We start from the raw sequence: 21,058 nt of genomic DNA, 5'->3' as shown, positions 1-21,058 counted from the left end.
GTATCCTGGACCATGGATCACTAAACAAACCCTCCATAAGAGTCCCCTTTGCTGGCCTGGGGACCTAGGGGCACATTCTGTCTGCAAGGCTGCAGAAGAAGTTAAGACTCAAGTCTAGGACGTGGAGAGAATTGGGATCTGGATATACTGTCATTGGTGAGGAAGATTCTCTAGGGCTAGAGAAGAAAATAATATAGATGCTTCACCTAAATTGGGAACCAGGGCTGAAATTGTATCCGGAACCTGTGGGAAAGATGACAACCCATTGGGCCTTATCCTTTATGCCTGCCTGTAAATGCTTCCAAGTAAAGTTCTGGTTGTTTTTATGAACTGTGTCCTCTGAATTGATTGCTGCTCTGGTTCCAGAAGGGGAATTTGTGGAGTCAGAAGAGGCTGGCTGGCCAGAAGTAAGTGGAAAGTAGCACACTAGAGCGAGGACACACTTTGTCTGTAGGGTGCCAAAGCAAGCCTGAACTACAGCTCAACCTCGACTACCTCTTTTGTGCACCTTACACTAGCACAGGCACGACGAGAGAATGCTTTTATCTATCACCTAAGGGATACAGAGGGAAATGTCATTACTCAAACCCCTAGAATATTGCGGTTTATACTCGTGTAGAGTTAACTACTGTCAGGAAGATCTCTCGGAGTACTTGGCATGGATGGGTCTACCTTCTCTGTGGTTAAGGATAAAGATTTCCTGGATTTGCTCATCTTGTTAGAAAAAAATCCAACAAGCGGTGGGGTCAATGTCTAATGATAAGGCCCCTGCATCAGATAGCCTTCCAATACAAATTTATAAGCTTTTTTGATGGGGAACTATTGCAGCATTACTCGGAAATGATGATTAATAGTGCATTTCTGTCTGGGGAACTTCCAAGATCCTTATGAGGCGAAATTTTCGGATTCATAACAGGCCTATCTCGCTGTTGATGTCAAATGTCAAGGTTCTGGCCAAAATTCTCGCAACAAGACTTAATATGGTTATAACCTCAGTAATACACTGCTATCTGACAGGCTTTATACCCTCTAAATCTACAGCTATTAATTTACATAGGCTATTCCTATATATACAGGCGTCCCAGGTGGACCTGAGAAATAGGGCTATTCTTTCCCTGTATGCCACTAAGGCCTTTGATAGTGTGGAGTGAGGTTATCTGTGGACTGTTCTAAAAGAAATGGGCTTTGGTCCTAATTTCATTAAATAAATTAAGAGACCACTGCAAAATTTTCAGTTTCTCAGATTTTTCTCTTTATAGGTATATTTTTGAGTAAAATGTACATTGTTGTTTTGTTCTATAAACTACTGACAACATGTCTCCGACATTCAAAGCTAAAAATTTTGTATTTGCAGCAAATGATAAAGCGTCAAAATACTAAAAAAGAAACACTGCTTTCAGACCTCAAATTACTCATGTTTTAACTCAGGAACAGTTCAGAAATCAATATTTGGTGGACTAACCATGATTTTTAATCACAGCTTTCATGCGTCTTGGCATGCTTTCCACCAGTCTTTCCATGCTTTCCAATAGAAAACTGTTCAGTGGTCTCTCAATTTTTGCCAGAGCTGTATAGGGCGCCGACAGAGTAAGGGCAAATGGAAATATTTCTGATAGTCTAGAATTGCATGGGGGCACAAGGGAGGGCTGCCCCCTGTTAGTTACTTTTTGCCTTAGCGATTTAACCTCTAGCGAATGGAAGGCTTTAAATATGGGGGTAGGGAAGAAAAGATTGCATTATGCTGATGATCTACTAATTTGTTAATACTTTTAATATTTCACTCCCCGCTATAATAGAAACTATAGGGAGATTTGGGCTATTCTTAGTATTAAATATTGATTCGTCAAAATCCGCTTTACTTTCTTTTGGATAAGATACCTTGGCTCTTAAAAATATTTTAAATATTCCAGTAGTTCAGAAATTTGAAATACCTTGGTATTCACATTACAAGGAAAACACAGGATTATATTTCCCTAAATCTCAGTCCTATGGTGACTATCGTGAGGGGTAAAGTTAGTGCCTGGGGAAAACTACCACTGTCAGCGCTGGGTAGAATGACCTTAATCAAAATGTGCCTTTTATAAATTCTCCGGTATGGGTTCCTAAGTATTGGTTTTGAAGAATACATAACATTTTTAAAATTTTTAGAGACTCCATTTGGAAGAGGGGCATTCCCAGAATTAAATTGGAAAAGTTGCAGCTACGTAAGGATCAGGGGGGATTGGCACTGCCACATTTATGGGGTTACTTTTTAGCCTCCCAATTCCAAAACTTTAGAGGATGGGCCTTGGAGGGGACACATAAGGCGGGAATATCCGTGTTGAAAAACTTGGGTGTAAGTGAGCACTTTGGAATCTCATTAAGTTTAAAGGTATCTCAATTTGGTGGACTTGCAAAAATGAATAACAAATTTTTTTTAAGAATATAAAAAGTTAATTCATCGCCCTCTTCCCTGTTGAAAAATTACTAAACAATAAAAAAAAAAAAAGTTTGGTATTGCCATGTCTGTAAAAGTGATGAAAGATCAATGAAAATATAAAATTAACCATATGTATTAACGTTGTAAAGAGAAAAAATGAATCTCCAGAATTTTCCTTTTTTATTATTCATTTATTTTTTGGTAAAAATTCAATAAATGGTGATCAAAACATTGTATGTACCCCAAGATGGTATCAATAAAAGTGTCAGCTCACAACACAATAGACAAACCCTAATACAAAAATTTAAGTTGCAGATTTCAGAAATGGCAACACAAACCACTAAAATAAAATGTTATTAATTGTAATTGTATTGACCTGACCTGCAGAATCATTTTGCCAGTTCACTTTTACCACACACACAATGCAATAAAAATAAAAACCAGAAAGCAAAGGCAGAATTTCAGAGGTTTTTGTTTTTTTTTAATTTTACATGGAATCTTTTATTCCTTATTTTTCAATACATTATATGGTAAAGTTAATGGTGTCAATAGAGAAATAAGAGTTAGGGCTCTTTGAAGAATAAAAAAAAATACTGTGTAAAAAATGGAAACTGCTGCCTGAAGCCACTAGAAGATAGAGCTTATAGACAAATTATTTGGAATCTTTCACCAGGTTTTTGCTACCCAATCTGAAAGCCGTATGATGTAGGAGCAGAGATCTTGATTCAATCAATGTATCCGTTTAGTTTACTGGCTTCTGCAGTTTTGATAACATTTCTTTAACTACAGATAGACGAGTTTTCTGTATGCTAAACTATATGTAATCCCACAGTATTCTATCAAAGGGCAGAATTTAAATGGTAGGTTATGCCTCTATTCCCAGCTGATAACCCAGCATCCACCAATCATAATAAGTGATGTCACAGCCCGTTCTCCCTTCACAATGATCTTTTTGGGTTTTATAAAATGAGTGTAAGCTGTAATTGTACTGACCCAGAGAATAAACGTGTTTTGCTACTTATAAGACACAGTGAACAGCTTAAAAAAAAAAATAACAAAAATAAAAATCTTTGACTTGCTGTTTTTTTTGTTGTTTTTTTTTCCGCCTCCCAAAAATCAGCATGCAGTTTGGATCACCTTTTATCCATTGCTTTATGTTGCGCACTTGCCTCCACTTACCTTTCCATGTAAATCTCATAAAAAAAACATGATTTAGACATGCACTATAGAGGAGTCAGATGGTGTATGGTTCAGTCTGGAGTTAAATTTGGACTTTCTGGCCTGGTGCTGATCCTTCATTTTAAGCATGAACACAAATGTGGTTGAACACAGTTTTGTGCGCTAAAAAGTAAGACCGTCTGAACAAAGGCCAGACAGTCCCAAATGTCTTTATCTGCGTCATTATAATGAATGGTTTTGTCTGAATTGCTCTTTGGGGATTTAGGTAGAGAACCCGATGTAAGTGCTCAGCATAGAGCACAGGATAAAGGTGAACCTAGCCTTAAAAGTGAACTAAAAATGTAACTGAAAATGCTACCAAAAATTTGGTAGCATTCACATGTTTGACACTGCTGTACAAGGGTGCATGTCTCCTGAGGCACAAGCTGGGCAAACTACGTGTAAAACATATAAAAAAAACAAAAAAAAAAAAAAGCAAAATACACAAATAACTAAAAGTAAATGGATAAATCGCGCAGTGCATAAAAATGATAAATAAAGGGTATTTAGTTAACATAAATTTTGATCAAAATAATGTAAAAGCCATCCCGCCACATCACCGCAACCCTTATGGGACTGTCCTAACTCTAATATTGAAACCTTGCCATTTGTCAAGTGACATACATATAAGGGCAGAGAGACTGAACCCTTAGTAGAAGCATGGACCCGAGAGGCAGAATGAACCTTTCAGCTCCGACAAAGGGCGGCCACAACCTTGTATGCACTAAAGCACATTAGACTACAAAGAAAAAACCTGGGAGTCTGACCTAACTGAAACGTAAATTGATGTGCATGCAAAATGTAAATGTATGTTCACATGAGGCCATTAGACAGAAAAAAAAGACAAAAGCAAAATGGACTGTCCCATAAGGATTGCCGTGACGTGGCAGGATGGTTTTTACATTATTTTGATCAAAATTTGGTAACTAAATACCCTTTATGATTTATCATTATTTTTATGCACGGTGCGATTTATCCATTTACTTTTAGGTATTTGTGTATTTTGCTTTTGTCTTTGTTTTTTTCTGTCTAATGGCCCCATGTGAACATGCATTTACATTTTGCTTGCACATCAATTTACGATTCAGTTCAGACTCCCAGGTTTTTTCTATGTGTAAAACATGCAATAGAAAAAAAAGACTAATTCAATTTCCTAAATGTAAACAATATAATATGTAACAAAAACCTAGACAAGACAAATAATGGGAGGGTTTCTTTAAAATGTTTTTAAGTTGTTTTTTTTCTCATTAAATCTGTGTATCTATGCATGTAATGTAGTGTGAGTGTATTAAATATACTAACCGCTGTATTCTCCGGTATCCAGCGCTGTTCTGCTCCTCTTCTCATCGACGTCACAGCCAGACTCTTCGGGTCACACTGCGCTGTGCGTGACCCGGAAGTGGCTTTTTTCAATGTAAGCCTATGGAAAGGTTCCATAGACTTGCACTATGAAATACTTCCTGCTTTCACATAGTCTGAAAAGCGGTGACACCACTATCTGGATCACTGAGAAGAGGAGCAGAAGAGCGCTGGGTATCGGAAAAGATGGTAGCTGAGTATATTAACACGCATACACAGATAATGAAAAAAACAAAACACTACCTCTAACATTCAACCCATATGACCGGCATGATAAACAATAGAGTCAAGTATGGATATGTCTAAATTGGAATGAAAGGGTTAATTCTGCACCAGTAGATCAAGGCTGGAAGATTAAATAGGTATCCAGATATGCGGTTTATTAGTCAACGTGTTTTGAAGTTACAAACTTCTTCATCAGGGCAGACCACAGTGTGCAATACAAAGAAACAATGCAAGTATTAATAGACATAACATTCAAAAAAGGAGTGTAGGTCAACGGACCTTGGATGTCATATGATCAGAAACTCTTTCCAGCAACACTATATCTTTTTTAACTATTTCACATAGATATACTATTTTTTGTAACCTAATTTTATGTCATTTTTACAGTGTAATTACGCATTTTTTATATATATACATATTTTTACACTTTTTTACCTTTTATACACATTTATGACATTATAGCCTATGCTAATTACTTGACTCACATAATAGTTTTTCCTTTGTTTCTCAGACGTTTTTTTCCTTGTTTGGCTGTGTGCCCACGATGCGTTTTTTAAGCGTTTCCGCAGCGGCAGAAACGCTTAAACGCTTGGTAGAAGGTCTGCCATGGTCCCCAATGATAATCCACATGTGCTGTGCACATGCTGCGGAAATTTCCGCTGCGGATTATCATTGCGGAAAAAAAACGCAGCACTACCAATTATTTTGCGGAAGCGCTGCGTTTTCGCCGCCATTGACTTGCATTGAAACGCATGGATTACACATCACTGCATATGTAGATGCGCATTCCCCGCGTTTCGATGTGCGGATGGTACCCGGGTCTAGAGGACAGGAGACTCTCCTCCGGACCCGGGTACCATAGAACCTGTGAAAAAAAGAATAAAATAAAAAATATATGTTATATTTACCTTCTGATGGCCCCCGCTGCGCTCGTCCTCCCTTGCCGGCAGATCGCGGTGGACTGAAAGACCTGCGCTGACGTCATAGTCATGTGACGGCAGGTCCTTCAGTGTACCGCGATCTGCCGGCAGCCAGAACGGAGCGAAGCAAGACTGCGGGGGCCATCGGAAGGTAAGTATAGATTCATTTTTTTATTTTCAACCATTCTTTAAGTGTGACCAAGTTGACAAGCACTTTCCAAGTGATGCTAAAATCGCTTGGAAAGCGCTTGTCAACCCGCATGCGGAAATGCATGTGAAGAACGCTTCACATCCGCATGTCCCTGGCAGGAAAAACCCATGTACAATCCGCATGCTTTTTTTTCTGCCAGGGAGATGCAGAAACACTCAGGAAAAATCCGGAGCATTTCTGCATCGTGGGCACATAGCCTTTCTCCTTTTCTTTTTTCCTTTTTCTTCTACTCTGCGAGTGGTTCATGACCTATTAACCCTTTGGTCCCCTGTCAACAATGAACACTCAAATCCCAGTTTGTATCCATCGGTTTCAATTTAGAATTTTCTTTTTTCGTTTTATACACATTGCAATTTTTTATTTCAACAAAATAAAAGCTTTTTAATTGTGCTAATGACAATGCATCCTGAAAAAATGTTTCAAACATTTTTCCACTTTTTTGTTTCTTCTTGCACATCACGTTGTTTCTGATCATATGACATCTGTGGTCCGTTGACCTACGTGCCTTTTTTAATGTTATGTCTATTTATACCTGTATTGTTTCTTTGTATTGCACACTGGTTTGTCCTGATGAAGAAGTTGACGCGTTGACTAATATACTGCATATCTGGATACCTCTTATCCTCCATCCTTGATCTACTGGCTGTGCAGAATTAACGCTTTCTTTCCAATGCACTTGTTTTCAGTTGTGGGTCTGCAGCAGCCTTTAGCCTTTTTTTGGATGTGGTCACATAACCATACCATGACTTGTTGCGGCTGGTGGTCTCTCATGAATTGGTGAATTTATGAGCTAAGTACCTTCATTTTTATAAGTATATTCCGTATGGCAGCCTTGCAGTTGAACTTCATATATTCAGTGTTTGCATACATCTTGGCACTTAATGTGCTGCTGTACTCTTTTGTTTAAGTAATAAAGGTGCAATGCGTGTGTACAAATACATAAATAATGCATTATCAAAAGAATTGAAAAGAGGCAACGCTGTGCAATAAAGTGCCATGTACATAGTCATAGGAGGTTGCTTCCTGTGTATATACAGGTGCATCTCAGTAAATTAGAATATCATCAAAAAGTTAATTTATTTCAGTTCTTCAATTCAAAAAGTGAAACTCATATATTATATAGAGTCATTACAAACAGAGTGATCTATTTCAAGTGTTTATTTCTGTTAATGTTGATGATTATGCTTTCAGCCAATGAAAACAGAAAAAGTCATTATCGCAGTAAATTAGAAAACTTTATAACAGCTTGAAAAAAAATGTTTTTAAAATCAGAAATGCTGGCCTACTGAAATGTATGTTCAGTAAATGCACTCAATACTTGGTCGGGGCTCCTTTTGCATCAATGTGGCGTGGCATGGAGGCGATCAGCCTGTGGCACTGCTGAGGTGTCATGGAAGCCCAGGTTGCTTTGATAGCAGCCTTCAGCTCTTCTGCATTGTTGGGTCTGGTGTCTCATCTTCCTCTTGACAATACCACATAGATTCTCTATGGGGTTAAGGTCAGGCGAGTTTGCTGGCCAATCAAGCACAGTGATACTGTTGTTTGTAAACCAGGTATTGGTACTTTTGGCAGTGTGTACAGGTGCCAAGTCCTGCTGGAGAATGAAATTTCCATCTCCAAAACAGCTTGTCGGCAGAGGGAAGTATGAAATGCTCTAAAATTTCCTGGTAGATGGCTGCGCTGACTTTGATCTTGATAAAACACAGTGGACCTACAACCAGCAGATGACATAGCTCCCCAAACCATCACTGATTGTGGAAACTTCACACTAGACCTCAAGCAGCTTGGATTGTGTGCCTCTCCACTCTTCCTCCAGAGGTCTGGGACCTTGATCTCCAAATGAAATGCAAAATTAACTTTGCATTTACTTAGTGTGTCAGTGACTGCCTTCTGGACATCTGTCAAGTCAGCAGTCTTCCCCATCATTGTGGAGCCTACTGAAACAGACTAAGGGACCTTTTGAAATGCTTAGGAAGCCTTTGCAGGTATTTTTGTTAATTATTTCAATTTAGTGAGATAATGACTTTTGTGTTTTCATTGGCTGTAAGCCATAATCATCAACATTAACAGAAATAAACACTTGAAATAGATCTTCTGTTTGTAATGACTATATACTATGAGTTTCACTTTTTGCATTGAAGAACTGAAACAAAATGAACTTTTTGATGATATTCTAATTTAGTGAGATGCAGCTGTATGTAGCAGTTAATGAACAAATTTCAGCTAATATAATGTGTTAGTGGTAAAAATGTTGTTTTTATTATTATTCACAGGGCCCTCCGTTACTTCAAAGCTAAATATATACAGCGGTGACCAAAAGTTTTGCTTTTTTTTTTTTTTTTTTCCTTTTAAAGTGTGATTACCATTTTCCGGTTGTTATGATGCCATTTTCCTGGTGGTTTTAGTAAACCGGAAGCAAATGGTTGTCAGCTATAAGGAAGAAAATTATGTTTGACATTGTTTTATCTCTTTGTGTTAGTTTTCAACGTTTGCTGGGCCAAATGTTTAGCCAAAATTCGACTACCCATGACAAAATATGCAAAAACTATTTTTTATTTTTTTTTTAATTTGTGTGTGTTTAGGTTAAAAAATGGCAAAGACAAATGTATCATCAGATATCAGGAAGCCTATTATTTGGAGAGTGAAGTCAGGCAAAAGTATAAAAGAGGTAACTATTGAATTCAACTGTTATCAGAGTCAAGTGTCATGTATATTAAAAGAAAAAGGTGGTTATGGAACAGCTGACAAACCTAGAAGTGGACGACCACGGAAAACATCCTCCAGAGTTGATCACATTTTTAAGAAAAAGTCAGTATCTGATGTCCATAAAAGTGCTGTACAGATTTCACACGAAGTGAACAAAGAATATGGGGTCAAAGTGAGTCGCCAAACTGTGGTGCGACGGCTAAGAGCAATAGGGTTGAATGCACATGTTCCAGTCAAGAAGCTTTTCATCTCTACAAAGAACTGGAAGGTCCGACTTGAGGTTGCCAAAGAACACAGCCAATGGAAAGGGACAGATTGGTCTAAGGTGTTGTGGTCGGATGAATCTATTTCAATCTGTTTCGTAGTGATAGCAAGCTATATATATACCGCCTAATTGGAAAACATAATAATGTAAGGTACCAAATGCCTACAGTGAAGCATGGTGGTGGCAATGTAATTGTTTGGGGCTACTTTTCTGCATCTGGCATTGGCCCTCTGCATAGAATTGATGGAAATATGAATGCTACCATGTAGAAATATATACTGGAGAATGTAATGCTGCCACATGGTAAAACCAAAGTAGGCATGGGGTGGAAATTCCAGCAAGACAATGATCGTAAGCACACATCCAATTTAGTAAAAAATTGGTTAGCAAAGAAAAATGTTCGCCTTTTGCAATGGCCAAGCCAATTACCTGATTTAAACCCTATAGAGCACCTTTGGGATGAGTTATGGCAACGAGTTGGGGCCCGTACCCATAGCAATAAAGATTAATTATTTGCAGGTTTGCAAATTGAATGGAGCAAGATCCCGCAAGATGTCTTGAATACCCGAGTGGCTTCAATGCCCCGTCAGTGTGGTGCAGTAATTAAAGCAAGAGGTTATGCTACAAAATACTAAGTTATGGCATTGTAAGCAATTAATTACTCGTGTTTTGATCAATAAATAGTATATGCAAAATATTTGGCAGTTGGTGTTCTTTAATTAAATGACGATACCTATATTCAAAAGCATTTTGGTTAAAATTAAAGTCTTGCATGATTACAACTTCATGCACTTTCAATTAATCACCAGGAAAATGGCATCACAACAACCAGACAGAAGTTATCACGCTTTTTATTTTTTTAAAAATGCAAAACTTTTGGTCGCCACTGTACATCAGAAATAAGATTTGTAAATTTTCCTGAAAAATTGCTGATAAATATTAACTCTACTTAATAAAACAAAAGGGCAGTTGAAAAATGACGCTGACATAAAGTAGACATATGAGAAATGTTGATTAATTAGTTTGGGGGGGGGTATGACTACTTGGGTTAAGGTTATAAGCATTCAAAAGTTTGACAAATTTTAAAACATTAGCAATTTTGAAATTTCAGATATTTTACTAAAGGAAAAAGAAACCCATCAACCTGACATTACTGCTATTATAAAATACAAAGTGGCACGAAAAAAAATCCGAGTTACTGGGATATGTTGAAGCATTCCAGAGTTATTACCACAAAGTGATACTGGTAAAATTTTCAAAATGGGGATGATCATTAAAGCAAATCGGTCTCCATTTTTTTGCCACCTAGTCTTAGAACAGAATAATGTAGAGACGGAGACCCTGATTCCAGTGATGTCATTTACTGGGATCCTTTCTGTAGTTTTGAGAGCATCACTGTTTTATCAGATTATTATCACAAGAGGACTAGTAAAACTGCTGCAAGTTGGTAGTCAATCATATTCATGAGCTCTGTATAACCTGCCCAGGCTTGGACTGGCCCACAGGAGAATCCTCTGGCAGGCCCCTGTGCAAGAGTGGGCCACCACCCTCTATATAAGCCGTACTTGGCACAATATACTTGAATCACTATGTACAGACAAAGGCATCATCTTATTCATTTAATAGTCAGTTCATTGTTATATACATTTGTGATTGAGGAAAATGGCACGTTTGCATGTAGCTGAAAATTGGGGCCTTGTAGTTGGTTACTAGTGGGCCTTTGGCACCTCAGTCCAACATTGAACCTGCCCCCACCACAAGTTGCCAGCTTTCTCTGTACACTGTACATGAGCAGAAAGCTGCCAATCAGTAGTGTGGATGAGGTTATACAGAGCTCAGCATTCAGAGATCTGGTAGATCTGCAGCAGAGAAACCAGTGATTTTATCAAAACTGCAGCAAGCAGCCAAGTAAGTGATACGATGCTGGAAGCAGGATCTCTGCCCATACATCATACTGCTCTCAAAGGGAATTTGTCACCAGTCATTTGTTACCCCATCTAAGGTCGAAATTGGCTTTGTCACTAAGGGATTAAACAATAGGTCATTTTTATTGTGATGCAATCCAATGGAAATACTGGCTGCAATAACAGCAGTAGAAATATGCATGCAGTAAGTTATATTTTTTTTCCTTTTTTCATCCCATAGCTGTGCGAGATGATGCGGGAGATATTGTAGTGAATTATCAGAAAAAAAATGTCTATATGGTGAAATATATTTAATTTTTTTTTTTAACAAAAAAGTTGTTAATAAAAGGCGGTACAGCATGTTATTTCTTTGAAATACAATAGTAACCAAGTGACCTATTTTGTGCTATTCTAGATTCTGTATAATGCTGGAGAGAAAAAGTGGGGGACAGATGAAGATAAATTTATTGAAGTACTGTGTTTGAGAAGCTTTTCACAGCTTAGGCCAAGTATTTAATTTTACCTATTCTGCTCTTTATACAGTCTGTATGCTCATTGTTCACATTAATGTCCAGTTTTCTGTTAATAACTTGTGATTTTAGTTTTGCAACTTTTTTTTTTGTGGCACGTGTGAATTTACATTAAAGGGGTTTTCCCACAAATGAAAGTTCTTTTTAATCAATAGATCTTGGAACCATAATCACTTCCACAATTGGATGGGTTTAAATAATATGTTCCTGTGCTGAGATAATCTTATAAATGTGCCCCTGCTGTGTACTGTGTAATGACTGTGTCTGACCGTACAGGAACATGGTCTGATCATACCACAGCTCCTGGGCAGGGAAGGAAGAAAAAGAGTAATACAGACAGGACAGCAGGGGATGGCAGCTGATTCTTTCTGTGAGGTAAAACATTTCCCTGCCTATTTTTAAACCATGTTTTATTTCAAAGAAATAATCAGCTGCCATCCCCTGCTGTCCGGTCTGTATACTCTTTTCCTCCTCCCCTGCCCAGGAGCTGTGGTATGATCAGACCATGTCCCTGTATGGTCAGACACAGCCATTACACAGTACACAGCAGGGGCACATTTATAAGATTATCTCAGCACAGGAACATTTTATTTAAACACATCCAATTGTGGAAATTATTATTATTCCAAGAGCTATTGATTAAAAAGAACTTTTATTCGTGGGAAAACCCCTTTAATTACGGTACATACTGTAACTCGGTAAACCATGAATGATAAATATATGGCTAGTCAAAATGATCTACTCTTACTGTATGTGTTAGGCTACAATGACACTGTCAGTATTTGGTCAGTATTTTACATCAGTATTTGTAAGTCAAAGCCAGGTAAGGGACAATCAGAGGAAAAGTATAATAGAAACACGTCACCACTTCTGCATTTTTTGCCCACTCCTGGTTTTGGTTTACAAATACTGATGTAAAATACTGACCAAATACTGATTGTGTGACCTTAGCCTTAGACATATCTATCTTTGTGTGTATGTATGTGGATGGATGGATAGATAGATATACTGTATGTGTGTGTGTGTGTGTGTGTGTGTGTGTGTGTGTGTGCGCGCGCATATATAGATGTGTATGTGTGTGTGTGTGTGTGTGTGTGTGTGTGTACACACATGCATACATACACATATATACAGTACAGACCAAAAGTTTGGACACACCTTCTCATTTAAAGATTTTTCTGGACTATGAAAATTGTACATTCACACCGAAGTCATCAAAACTATGAATTAACACATGTGGAATTATATAGTTAACAAAAAAGTGTGAAACCACTGAAAATATGTCTTATATTCTTGGTTCTTCAAAGTAGCCACCTTTTGCTTTGATGACTGCTTTGCCCACTCTTGGCATTCTCTTGATGAGCTTCAAGAGGTAGTCGCCGGAAATGGTCTTCCAACAATCTTGAAGGAGTTCCCAGAGATGCTTAGCACTTGTTGGCCCTTTTGCCTTCACTCTGCGGTCCAGCTCACACCAAACCATCTCGATTGGGTTCAGGTCTGGTGACTGTGGAGGCCAGGTCATCTGGCGTAGCACCCCATCACTCTCCTTCTTGGTCAAATAGCCCTTACACAGCCTGAAGGTGTGTTTGGGGTCATTGTCCCGTTGAAAAATAAATGATGGTCCAACTAAACGCAAACCGGATGGAATAACATGCCGTTGCAAGATGCTGTGGTAGCCATGCTGGTTCAGTATGCCTTCAATTTTGAATAAATCCCCAACAGTGTGACCAGCAAAGCACCCCCACACCATCACACCTCTTCCTCCATGCTTCATGGTGGGAACCAGGCATGTAGAATCCATCCGTTCAAGTTTTCTGCGTCGCACAAAGACATGGTGTTGGAACCAAAGATCTCAAATTTGGACTCATCAGACCAAAGCACAGATTTCCACTGGTCTAATGTCCATTCCTTGTGTTCTTTAGCCCAAACACGTCTCTTCTGCTTGTTGCCTGTCCTTAGCAGTGGTTTCCTAGCAGCTATTTTACCATGAAGGCCTGCCGCACAAAGTCTCCTCTTAACAGTTGTTGTAGAGATGTGTCTGCTGCTAGAACTCTGTGTGGCATTGACCTGGTCTCTAATCTGAGCTGCTGTTAACGTGCGATTTCTGAGGCTGGTGACTCGGATAAACTTATCCTCAGAAGCAGAGGTGACTCTTGGTCTTCCTTTCCTGGGGCGGTCCTCATGTGAGCCAGTTTCTTTGTAGCGCTTGATGGTTTTTACAACTGCACTTGGGGACACTTTCAAAGTTTGTCCAATTTTTCGGACTGACTGACCTTCATTTCTTAAAGTAATGATGGCCACTCATTTTTCTTAGCTGCTTTTTTCTTGCCAAAATACAAATTCTAACAGTCTATTCAGTAGGACTATCAGCTGTGTATCCACCTGACTTCTGCACAACACAACTGATGGTCCCAACCCCATTCATAAGGCAAGAAATCCCACTTATTAAACCTGACAGGGCACACCTGTGAAGTGAAAACCATTTCCGGTGACTACCTCTTGAAGCTCATCAAGAGAATGCCAAGAGTGTGCAAAGCAGTCATCAAAGCAAAAGGTGGCTACTTTGAAGAACCTAGAATATAAGACATATTTTCAGTTGTTTCACACTTTTTTGTTAAGTATATAATTCCACATGTGCTAATTCATAGTTTTGATGCCTTCAGTGTGAATGTGCAATTTTCATAGTCATGAAAATACAGAAATTTCTTTAAATGAGAAGGTGTGTCCAAACTTTTGGTCTGTACTGTGTGTGTATATATCTCTATTTCTCATTCTATCGCTATAATAAATGGAAGGGACTAAACTGGACCTCTGTTTGGTTATCGATCTACAGCATTTGATGAATATAAGAACATCTGCAATAAAACCATTGAGGAGAGCATAAAGAGTGAGATGTCTGGTCACCTGGAAGATCTGCTGATTGCAATAGGTAATACACCGAATATGCTGACTGTTAACGAACTACAATGCATTTTTTCCACCCCCTCTTTCAAGAGCCATAACTTTTTTTGTTTTTTCGCTGCTTATGTATTCACATGAGGTCTTGTTTTTTGAGTGGCACTATTCATTTTACTCTACGATGCACTGGAAAAAGGGATAGAATCAAGAGCGCTGAAATTGCGACAAGAAAAAAAACACACTCAATTCCACAATTGTTTTTTGGGGTATTGCATTTATGGTGTTATCATGTTATATCAGTTCTAATGATCTGAAAGTATGGTCTTCTAAGTCCATACTAAACTTGCATGTTTGTTTATTTTTTTTTTAAATTGGGAATGTGTTTATATAAAAACAAAATTCTCACTATTTTGCCTACACCTGTAATGTTTTCATATTTCGGTCAATGGAGCTTGTGTTTTTTTGTCTTGCTTTTTTTTTTTTTCTTGCGTGTGTGTTGATCTGGTTTTCTTTTTATCTTTTTTTTTTTTTTCTCGAAGTTCTGATGAAAAACATAAATTTTGTTTTTTTACTCTTTCACTTTTTGCCAGTTGGGTTAAATAATTTTTGTTTGCATAGATGAGATTTACCAATGTGGAGATGCCTAATATGTTTGTCTTTTATTTGTAATAATTTTTACATGGAACACTACCAATAAGACTATACACAATTGGTCTCCTTACCACCCAAAACAGTATCCAGGTATCGTTGGCTTATTCTAAAGCTCTTGTTGCTATTTATATACACTAAACAAACAGATTATCCATCCTCTCCAAGCATCAACAATCAGTAGTTAACCAGAGGGCTGATGTAGGGATTCCCACTCGGCCACTTGGGAAAACAGCTTTTTCCCTAAAAAGCTGTTAGAAGAGCTCTTAAAAAAGACTACTTACTCTTTCACTGCTGAAATGTATGTAATGTGCCTTGACTTTAAAACAATTACCCTGGCTAGACTGTAAGCATAAGAACCTTGAGTGATGCATCATTTAAAGGCTGTAGCTACAATGCTCATGGAGCATAAGAAAAAATGTACTACTTGTTCTAGTGTCTGTGTAGTGATGGAGGAACTACAAGTGAGAGCAGGAATAAATCAACTCCCTTCTTGCACAACCTTACAGTGACCCCAAGAATGTGATACTTGAACATTTCTTCATGCAATCACCCCTCCTTACCTAGGGAAGTACACAGGTAACATGAACATGGGGTAAAGGTTTTTTTTTTTTGTGCCTTCTCCTCTTAAAGGGGTAGTCCTCCTTGGGGTACAAGTCTGCAGTAACTGTGAGGATTCCCCGACCCTGGATCGGTTTGTAATGTGATTTCAGATTTGTATACTTTCAGACACATTCCACCTAGACGTGTCAGACCTCACTCAATACCCTTGTTGAGCGAGGCTGTGCACATCTAGCCGGCACAAGACCGCATGTATGCAAATCACATAGTTGCGGTCATGTGCCCACCGTTCCCAGCGCTGCCACATTACATTCAGTGACTGCAGACTTGTACCCTAAGGCCGGACAACCCCCTTAAGATTAAGGCTTAGACCAGATGAAGCAGTCATCTCAGGGTCCTAATTACTGACTTTTTTTTTTTTTATCAGCTTTTAAACAGTCACTTGATTTTTAAGGAGAACAACTGTTTTATCTACAAAATTGTTTTTATGGGTTAACATAGTAGTTCTGCAAAAATTAATGTATATGCAAAACTTTTGGCAGTCAGTTTTGTTTAATTAAATGATCATACTTATTCAAAAGCATTTTGGATAAAATTAAGGTCTTGCATGATGACAACTTCATGCACGTTCAATTCATCACCAGAAAAATGGCATCACAACTACCAGACAGAAGAAATCACACTAACGTTTGGTCTCTACTGTACGTTAGAAATAAAATTTTGTAAATTTTCTTGAAAAATTGTTGCTTAAATATTAACCCTACTTAAACAAAAAGGCAGTTGAAAAATGCCGCTGACATAAAGTAGACATATGAGAAATGTTGGTTAGTTTGTGGTATGAGTACTTGGGTTAAGGTTATAAGCATTCAAAGTTTGATGAAAACAGTAAAAAAAAAAAAAAAAGTGGTTTGCTTGACCATGTGATTTTTTTTTTTTTTGTCACTTCTGGCTTTGCCCTCACTGTGTTTGCTGTGCTCATCCATGTCCTCAAACAACTTACCCACTTTTGGACAACACACGGAGCTCGATCAGTTCTCTTAGTCAGTTTAAAGGGGTTGTCCAATCTAAAATGAAAAGTCTGCAGCCATTCTGTGTGACTGTAGATTTGTGAATCCTCCCAGCGCATGCACTGTGGGGATTTGCCGTTATCTATCCCAGGAACTGCGGTTCAGTATGCGATATGCATACTCCTGTGTAGAACCAGTCTAGTGTATGCTACCTCGCTCAATAGACCTGTATTGAGCGAGGCAGCGCCTACTAGATGGCTGCACCCATTAGATGGGTTCTGTCCGGGAGTGTGCATAACACATACTTGACTGCCATTCCCAGGGCAAGCAACCGTGAATCCTCAGTGCTTTCACTGGAAGGATTCACAAGTCTGCAGTCAAACAGAGTGGCTGCAGACATTTTATTTTAGAGTGGACAACCCCTTTTAAAGTTTGCAGTCACTCCATGGGAGTGCAGACTTCTGAATCCTTGCAGTGTGCACGTCACGTGCTGTTAGGATTCTCCAGTGCTGCTGGTGAGAGTGGGGTGACTGCAGACTTTAATCAGAAGACCGGCCAACCCCTATAAGCATTAGTAGCTGCCCATATCCGTTGATGGCTGCAGTAGTAAACAGCTGAATTGCGGCACTTCACGCTGCCACTATAAAATTTGATATGGGTCCTTGCCTTTTCTTATTCATGAACATCTTGGTTTGGAAAATTTGCAACAAAATTTTCCTCTGGCAACAATCATATTTTGCTTTGGGTTCAACTGAACCCTTACACGGAAATGTTTGAAATCAGTAGTGAAGGAGAAATTACCAGGGTGTGGATTTTAAAACCTGCACTGCATGTCAATTCTGAGGAAGAAAAATAATGCTGCATCTGCACAAGATTTGTAAAATCTATTGCCTCTCTTCTTGGCATGTTTAATCCATGATAAACAATTTATCTTTTTGTTACAGTGAAATGTGCAAGGAACACTCCTGCTTTCTTTGCTGAAAGGCTTCACAAAGCTATCAAGGTGAATATTTTAACTGCGTGTTCCAGATTTTAGGAAAATGTTATAATTTGGGTGTTCATCATTATAACTCGTATCATTATTTATAAATGTTTTTATTAAAGGGTGCTGGAACAGATGAATTCACTTTGACAAGAATAATGGTCTCTAGATCAGATATTGATCTTGTAGATGTCCGTGCGGAATACAAGAAGCTTGCTGGGGAGTCGTTATACTCTGCTATTAAGGTATATGTCCATCAAGTTTGGGTTCCTCATATAAACTCTAATCGCAAGGGACATCTGATGAAGCACCAGAAATGGGTAGATAATTTAATCTTTCGTTCATTCTATCAGATTAAAAGACCAGAATATTAGCAAAATAATGTAGCAATATTTTGACCATATGGCACTAAGTAAGGCAAGAATTAAAAGCAATAGATCTATTTCTACTAATTGTGTGTTTATCTGATGGATTGAGTAAAAGATGAAGTTTTAATTTATCTCTGGTGCCTTGGACCCTTAGATATTGTTTATGGTAATTTTAATATATTTAGATATACTTTAATCATTGAGTTCCAAGTAATAGTAATGCATAACTGAGTGATCGGCTGAGCAGCAGTGAGCATAATTGAATGCGTAAAAGGGTAGATTTGTTCAGCAAAGGATTTCATCATAGATGATAGATTTGCCCCAATGAGCCTAACAATTAGACAGTATTGGGTAAATTTCTTAGAGACTGTACACTTAGATTAATTGGAAAAAAAGCCAGCTCACCGTATCATAGAGTGTAGCATGCAGGGTACAACGCTCTTGACAAGTGTGGAAAAAAAGCCAACGAAGATTCCAGCTTCTGGTAAGGTGATAAAATCAAGTGCACATGTATGGCGCAGTTTTAAGAGCTGATCTTGCTCCACATACAGCTAATATCTTCTGTATTACAGCTGGCTTTGGCCTCTAACAGTGATCAGAGCCAACTCTGATCATTGCTGTTTAACTTCTTAAATACTGTTAGTGATTGACTGCAGCATCTAAGTGGTTTCATCTGGGTAAGGGGGTGTATTATCTAACCCCCACCCTTTCTCCAACATTGCAATTGTGGGGTGCCAATAGTAGTTGTATGGCAGCCAATAACCTACTAAAGACCCATATTGTCAGCTGGTGGTCTACTGTATATACAGTGATCACTTTGACAATATACTGCAATACTAAAGTAATGTAGCATATTGTATAATAACCAAGCTTCAGTTGGTTCTAATGATATACTGCAATGCAGCATATTTTAACAGTGATGAATAGATCGAAGATTCAAGTCAAAAGACGAAAAAGTGTTAGTTTAAAAATGTATGAAAAAACTACAGAATTGTGTATTTTTGGTTACCTTGCCCCCCCCAAAAAATTGCTTTAAAGGTAATAAAAAAGTGTACACCCTAAAATGGTACTGATAAAAACAACCCTAATTCAGATTTAGCAATGGAAAAAAAATAATAGTTATGGGAAAATGGCGAGACATATTTTTTTTTTTTTTTTTGTTTCCAAAGTTCCAAATTTTTTAAAAGCAGGAATGTTTAAAAAAAAATCAAAAATGGAATTGCAGAAATCATACGGACTTGCAAAAACTACTAGTTTGCTTTTATAGTATTCTTTGTGTGCTAAAAACGAATCTGGAATTTTTAGATCAAGAAGGAAACCTTTATTTTCCATGTTTTTTTAAATGGGTTTTTAAATATTATTTTAAGCGATTGCAGCAGGTTCATCTGGTTTAAGAAAATGTGTGCAGTTGGGATTAAATAGTTTTTTATACTTTATTTCACGAAGGAACATATTTAGGGTGGAGAAAATCTTTTCTTGTCTTTTGCAGTCTGACACCTCAGGGGATTATGGCACAGCTCTGCTAAAGCTCTGTGGCGGTGATGACTGAAATGAGACGTAAATGATTACTGTGATGAAGAAATAAGAATTTTACTACCAGAGACGCTCAAGTATTGTGTTCCCTCAGCAAGCTGACACCTGAACTGCAGAACAGCTGCTGAATATACTGCAATATTACTATATGAAGCAACACTTCAATGTAGCCAGACACTATACTCTTAATTCTCTTCAGTACTCTTTTACTTGTTTGTTACTTTGACCTTATTTTGTAGAGAAATGAGGAATATAACACTGTTAATAGTATTTGATAACATGTTAAATATTATACTTCGCCCTATTAAAAGACACGCTTCTCATAAATTTGTACACGCTTGATTTATTTTATCCATTGCTTTCAAGTCTTTGGCATTCACCATATTTAGTATAGCAACACTAATGATGCAGTACATGTACAGACCTACTGATCTCTGTGATTTGATGTTGGTCATGAACTAGAAGGCACAGGATGACCCCTGATATGTCTCATTTAGACTGTGTATGTAAAGGTGAGTAGCAGAGAAAGATACTACCTACCTGAAATGTGGTGTTCTTTTGATGTCTAAAGGCAGTGCAGATGGGTTAAATTTCAATTCTACCCACTTTCAGAATCGTTGCTCAGAGGTTTTGTGGGCCAGGCATACATTTCGGCAGTGACCATATCTGACACTACCATTCCAAATCCTAACAGTGTGTGATGTACACACTGCTAGGATTCCACTTTGTTTAACAGTTTGAGCTGACATGACCGCAAATTACGTGACCAATCATATGATGTCCCAACTAGCTTCTTTCAGTAACCAATGTTCCATTGTGAGAAGCTAGTTGGCACATGACCCACAGGTATGCAAATTACACGAGCAGTCACCTGACAACTGCTCAAATTGTCAAAACAATGCATGTTACACATTAAGATTTAGCATGATAATACACTGCTCAAAAAAATAAAGGGAACACTCAAATAACACATCCTAGATCTGAATGAATGAAATATTCTCATTGAACACTTTGTTCTGTACAAAGTTGAATGTGCTGACAACAAAATCACACAAAAATCATCAATGGAAATCAAATTTATTAACCAATGGAAGCCTGGATTTGGAGTCACTCCAAAAATTAAAGTGGAAAACACCCTACAGGCTGATCCAACTTTGATATAATGTCCTTAAAACAAGTCAAAATGAGGCTCCGTATTGTGTGTGGCCTCCACGAGCCTGTATGACCTCCCTACAATGCCTGGGCATGCTCCTGATGAGGTTTAAGATGGTCTCCTGTGGGATATTCTCCCAGACCTGGACTAA

At 38.1% G+C, this 21,058-nt stretch overlaps 1 protein-coding gene across 2 annotated transcripts in view; it reads left to right on the top strand.

Moving 5' to 3' along the window:
* Nucleotides 1-20,081, top strand: part of ANXA3 (annexin A3) — an 84,441-nt gene extending 64,360 nt beyond the window's left edge. For both annotated transcript variants that reach the window (XM_073637083.1, XM_073637081.1), the window contains exons 9-13: nucleotides 11,643-11,736; nucleotides 14,591-14,686; nucleotides 17,816-17,874; nucleotides 17,976-18,098; nucleotides 19,711-20,081. In XM_073637083.1, the coding sequence (XP_073493184.1) occupies nucleotides 11,643-11,736; nucleotides 14,591-14,686; nucleotides 17,816-17,874; nucleotides 17,976-18,098; nucleotides 19,711-19,770 (432 nt within the window). In that variant the 3' untranslated portion in view covers nucleotides 19,771-20,081. The remainder of the gene's footprint in view (nucleotides 1-11,642; nucleotides 11,737-14,590; nucleotides 14,687-17,815; nucleotides 17,875-17,975; nucleotides 18,099-19,710) is intronic.
* Nucleotides 20,082-21,058: the final 977 nt, after the last annotated feature.

This window comes from Phyllobates terribilis, unplaced genomic scaffold (assembly GCF_046119375.1).
Source record: "Phyllobates terribilis strain yellow unplaced genomic scaffold, ASM4611937v1 Scaffold_1__5_contigs__length_1240528914, whole genome shotgun sequence".
NCBI lineage: Eukaryota > Metazoa > Chordata > Amphibia > Anura > Dendrobatidae > Phyllobates > Phyllobates terribilis.
The sequence above is the reverse complement of the archived record's forward strand: the minus strand, read 5'-3'. Positions and strand labels throughout refer to the sequence as shown.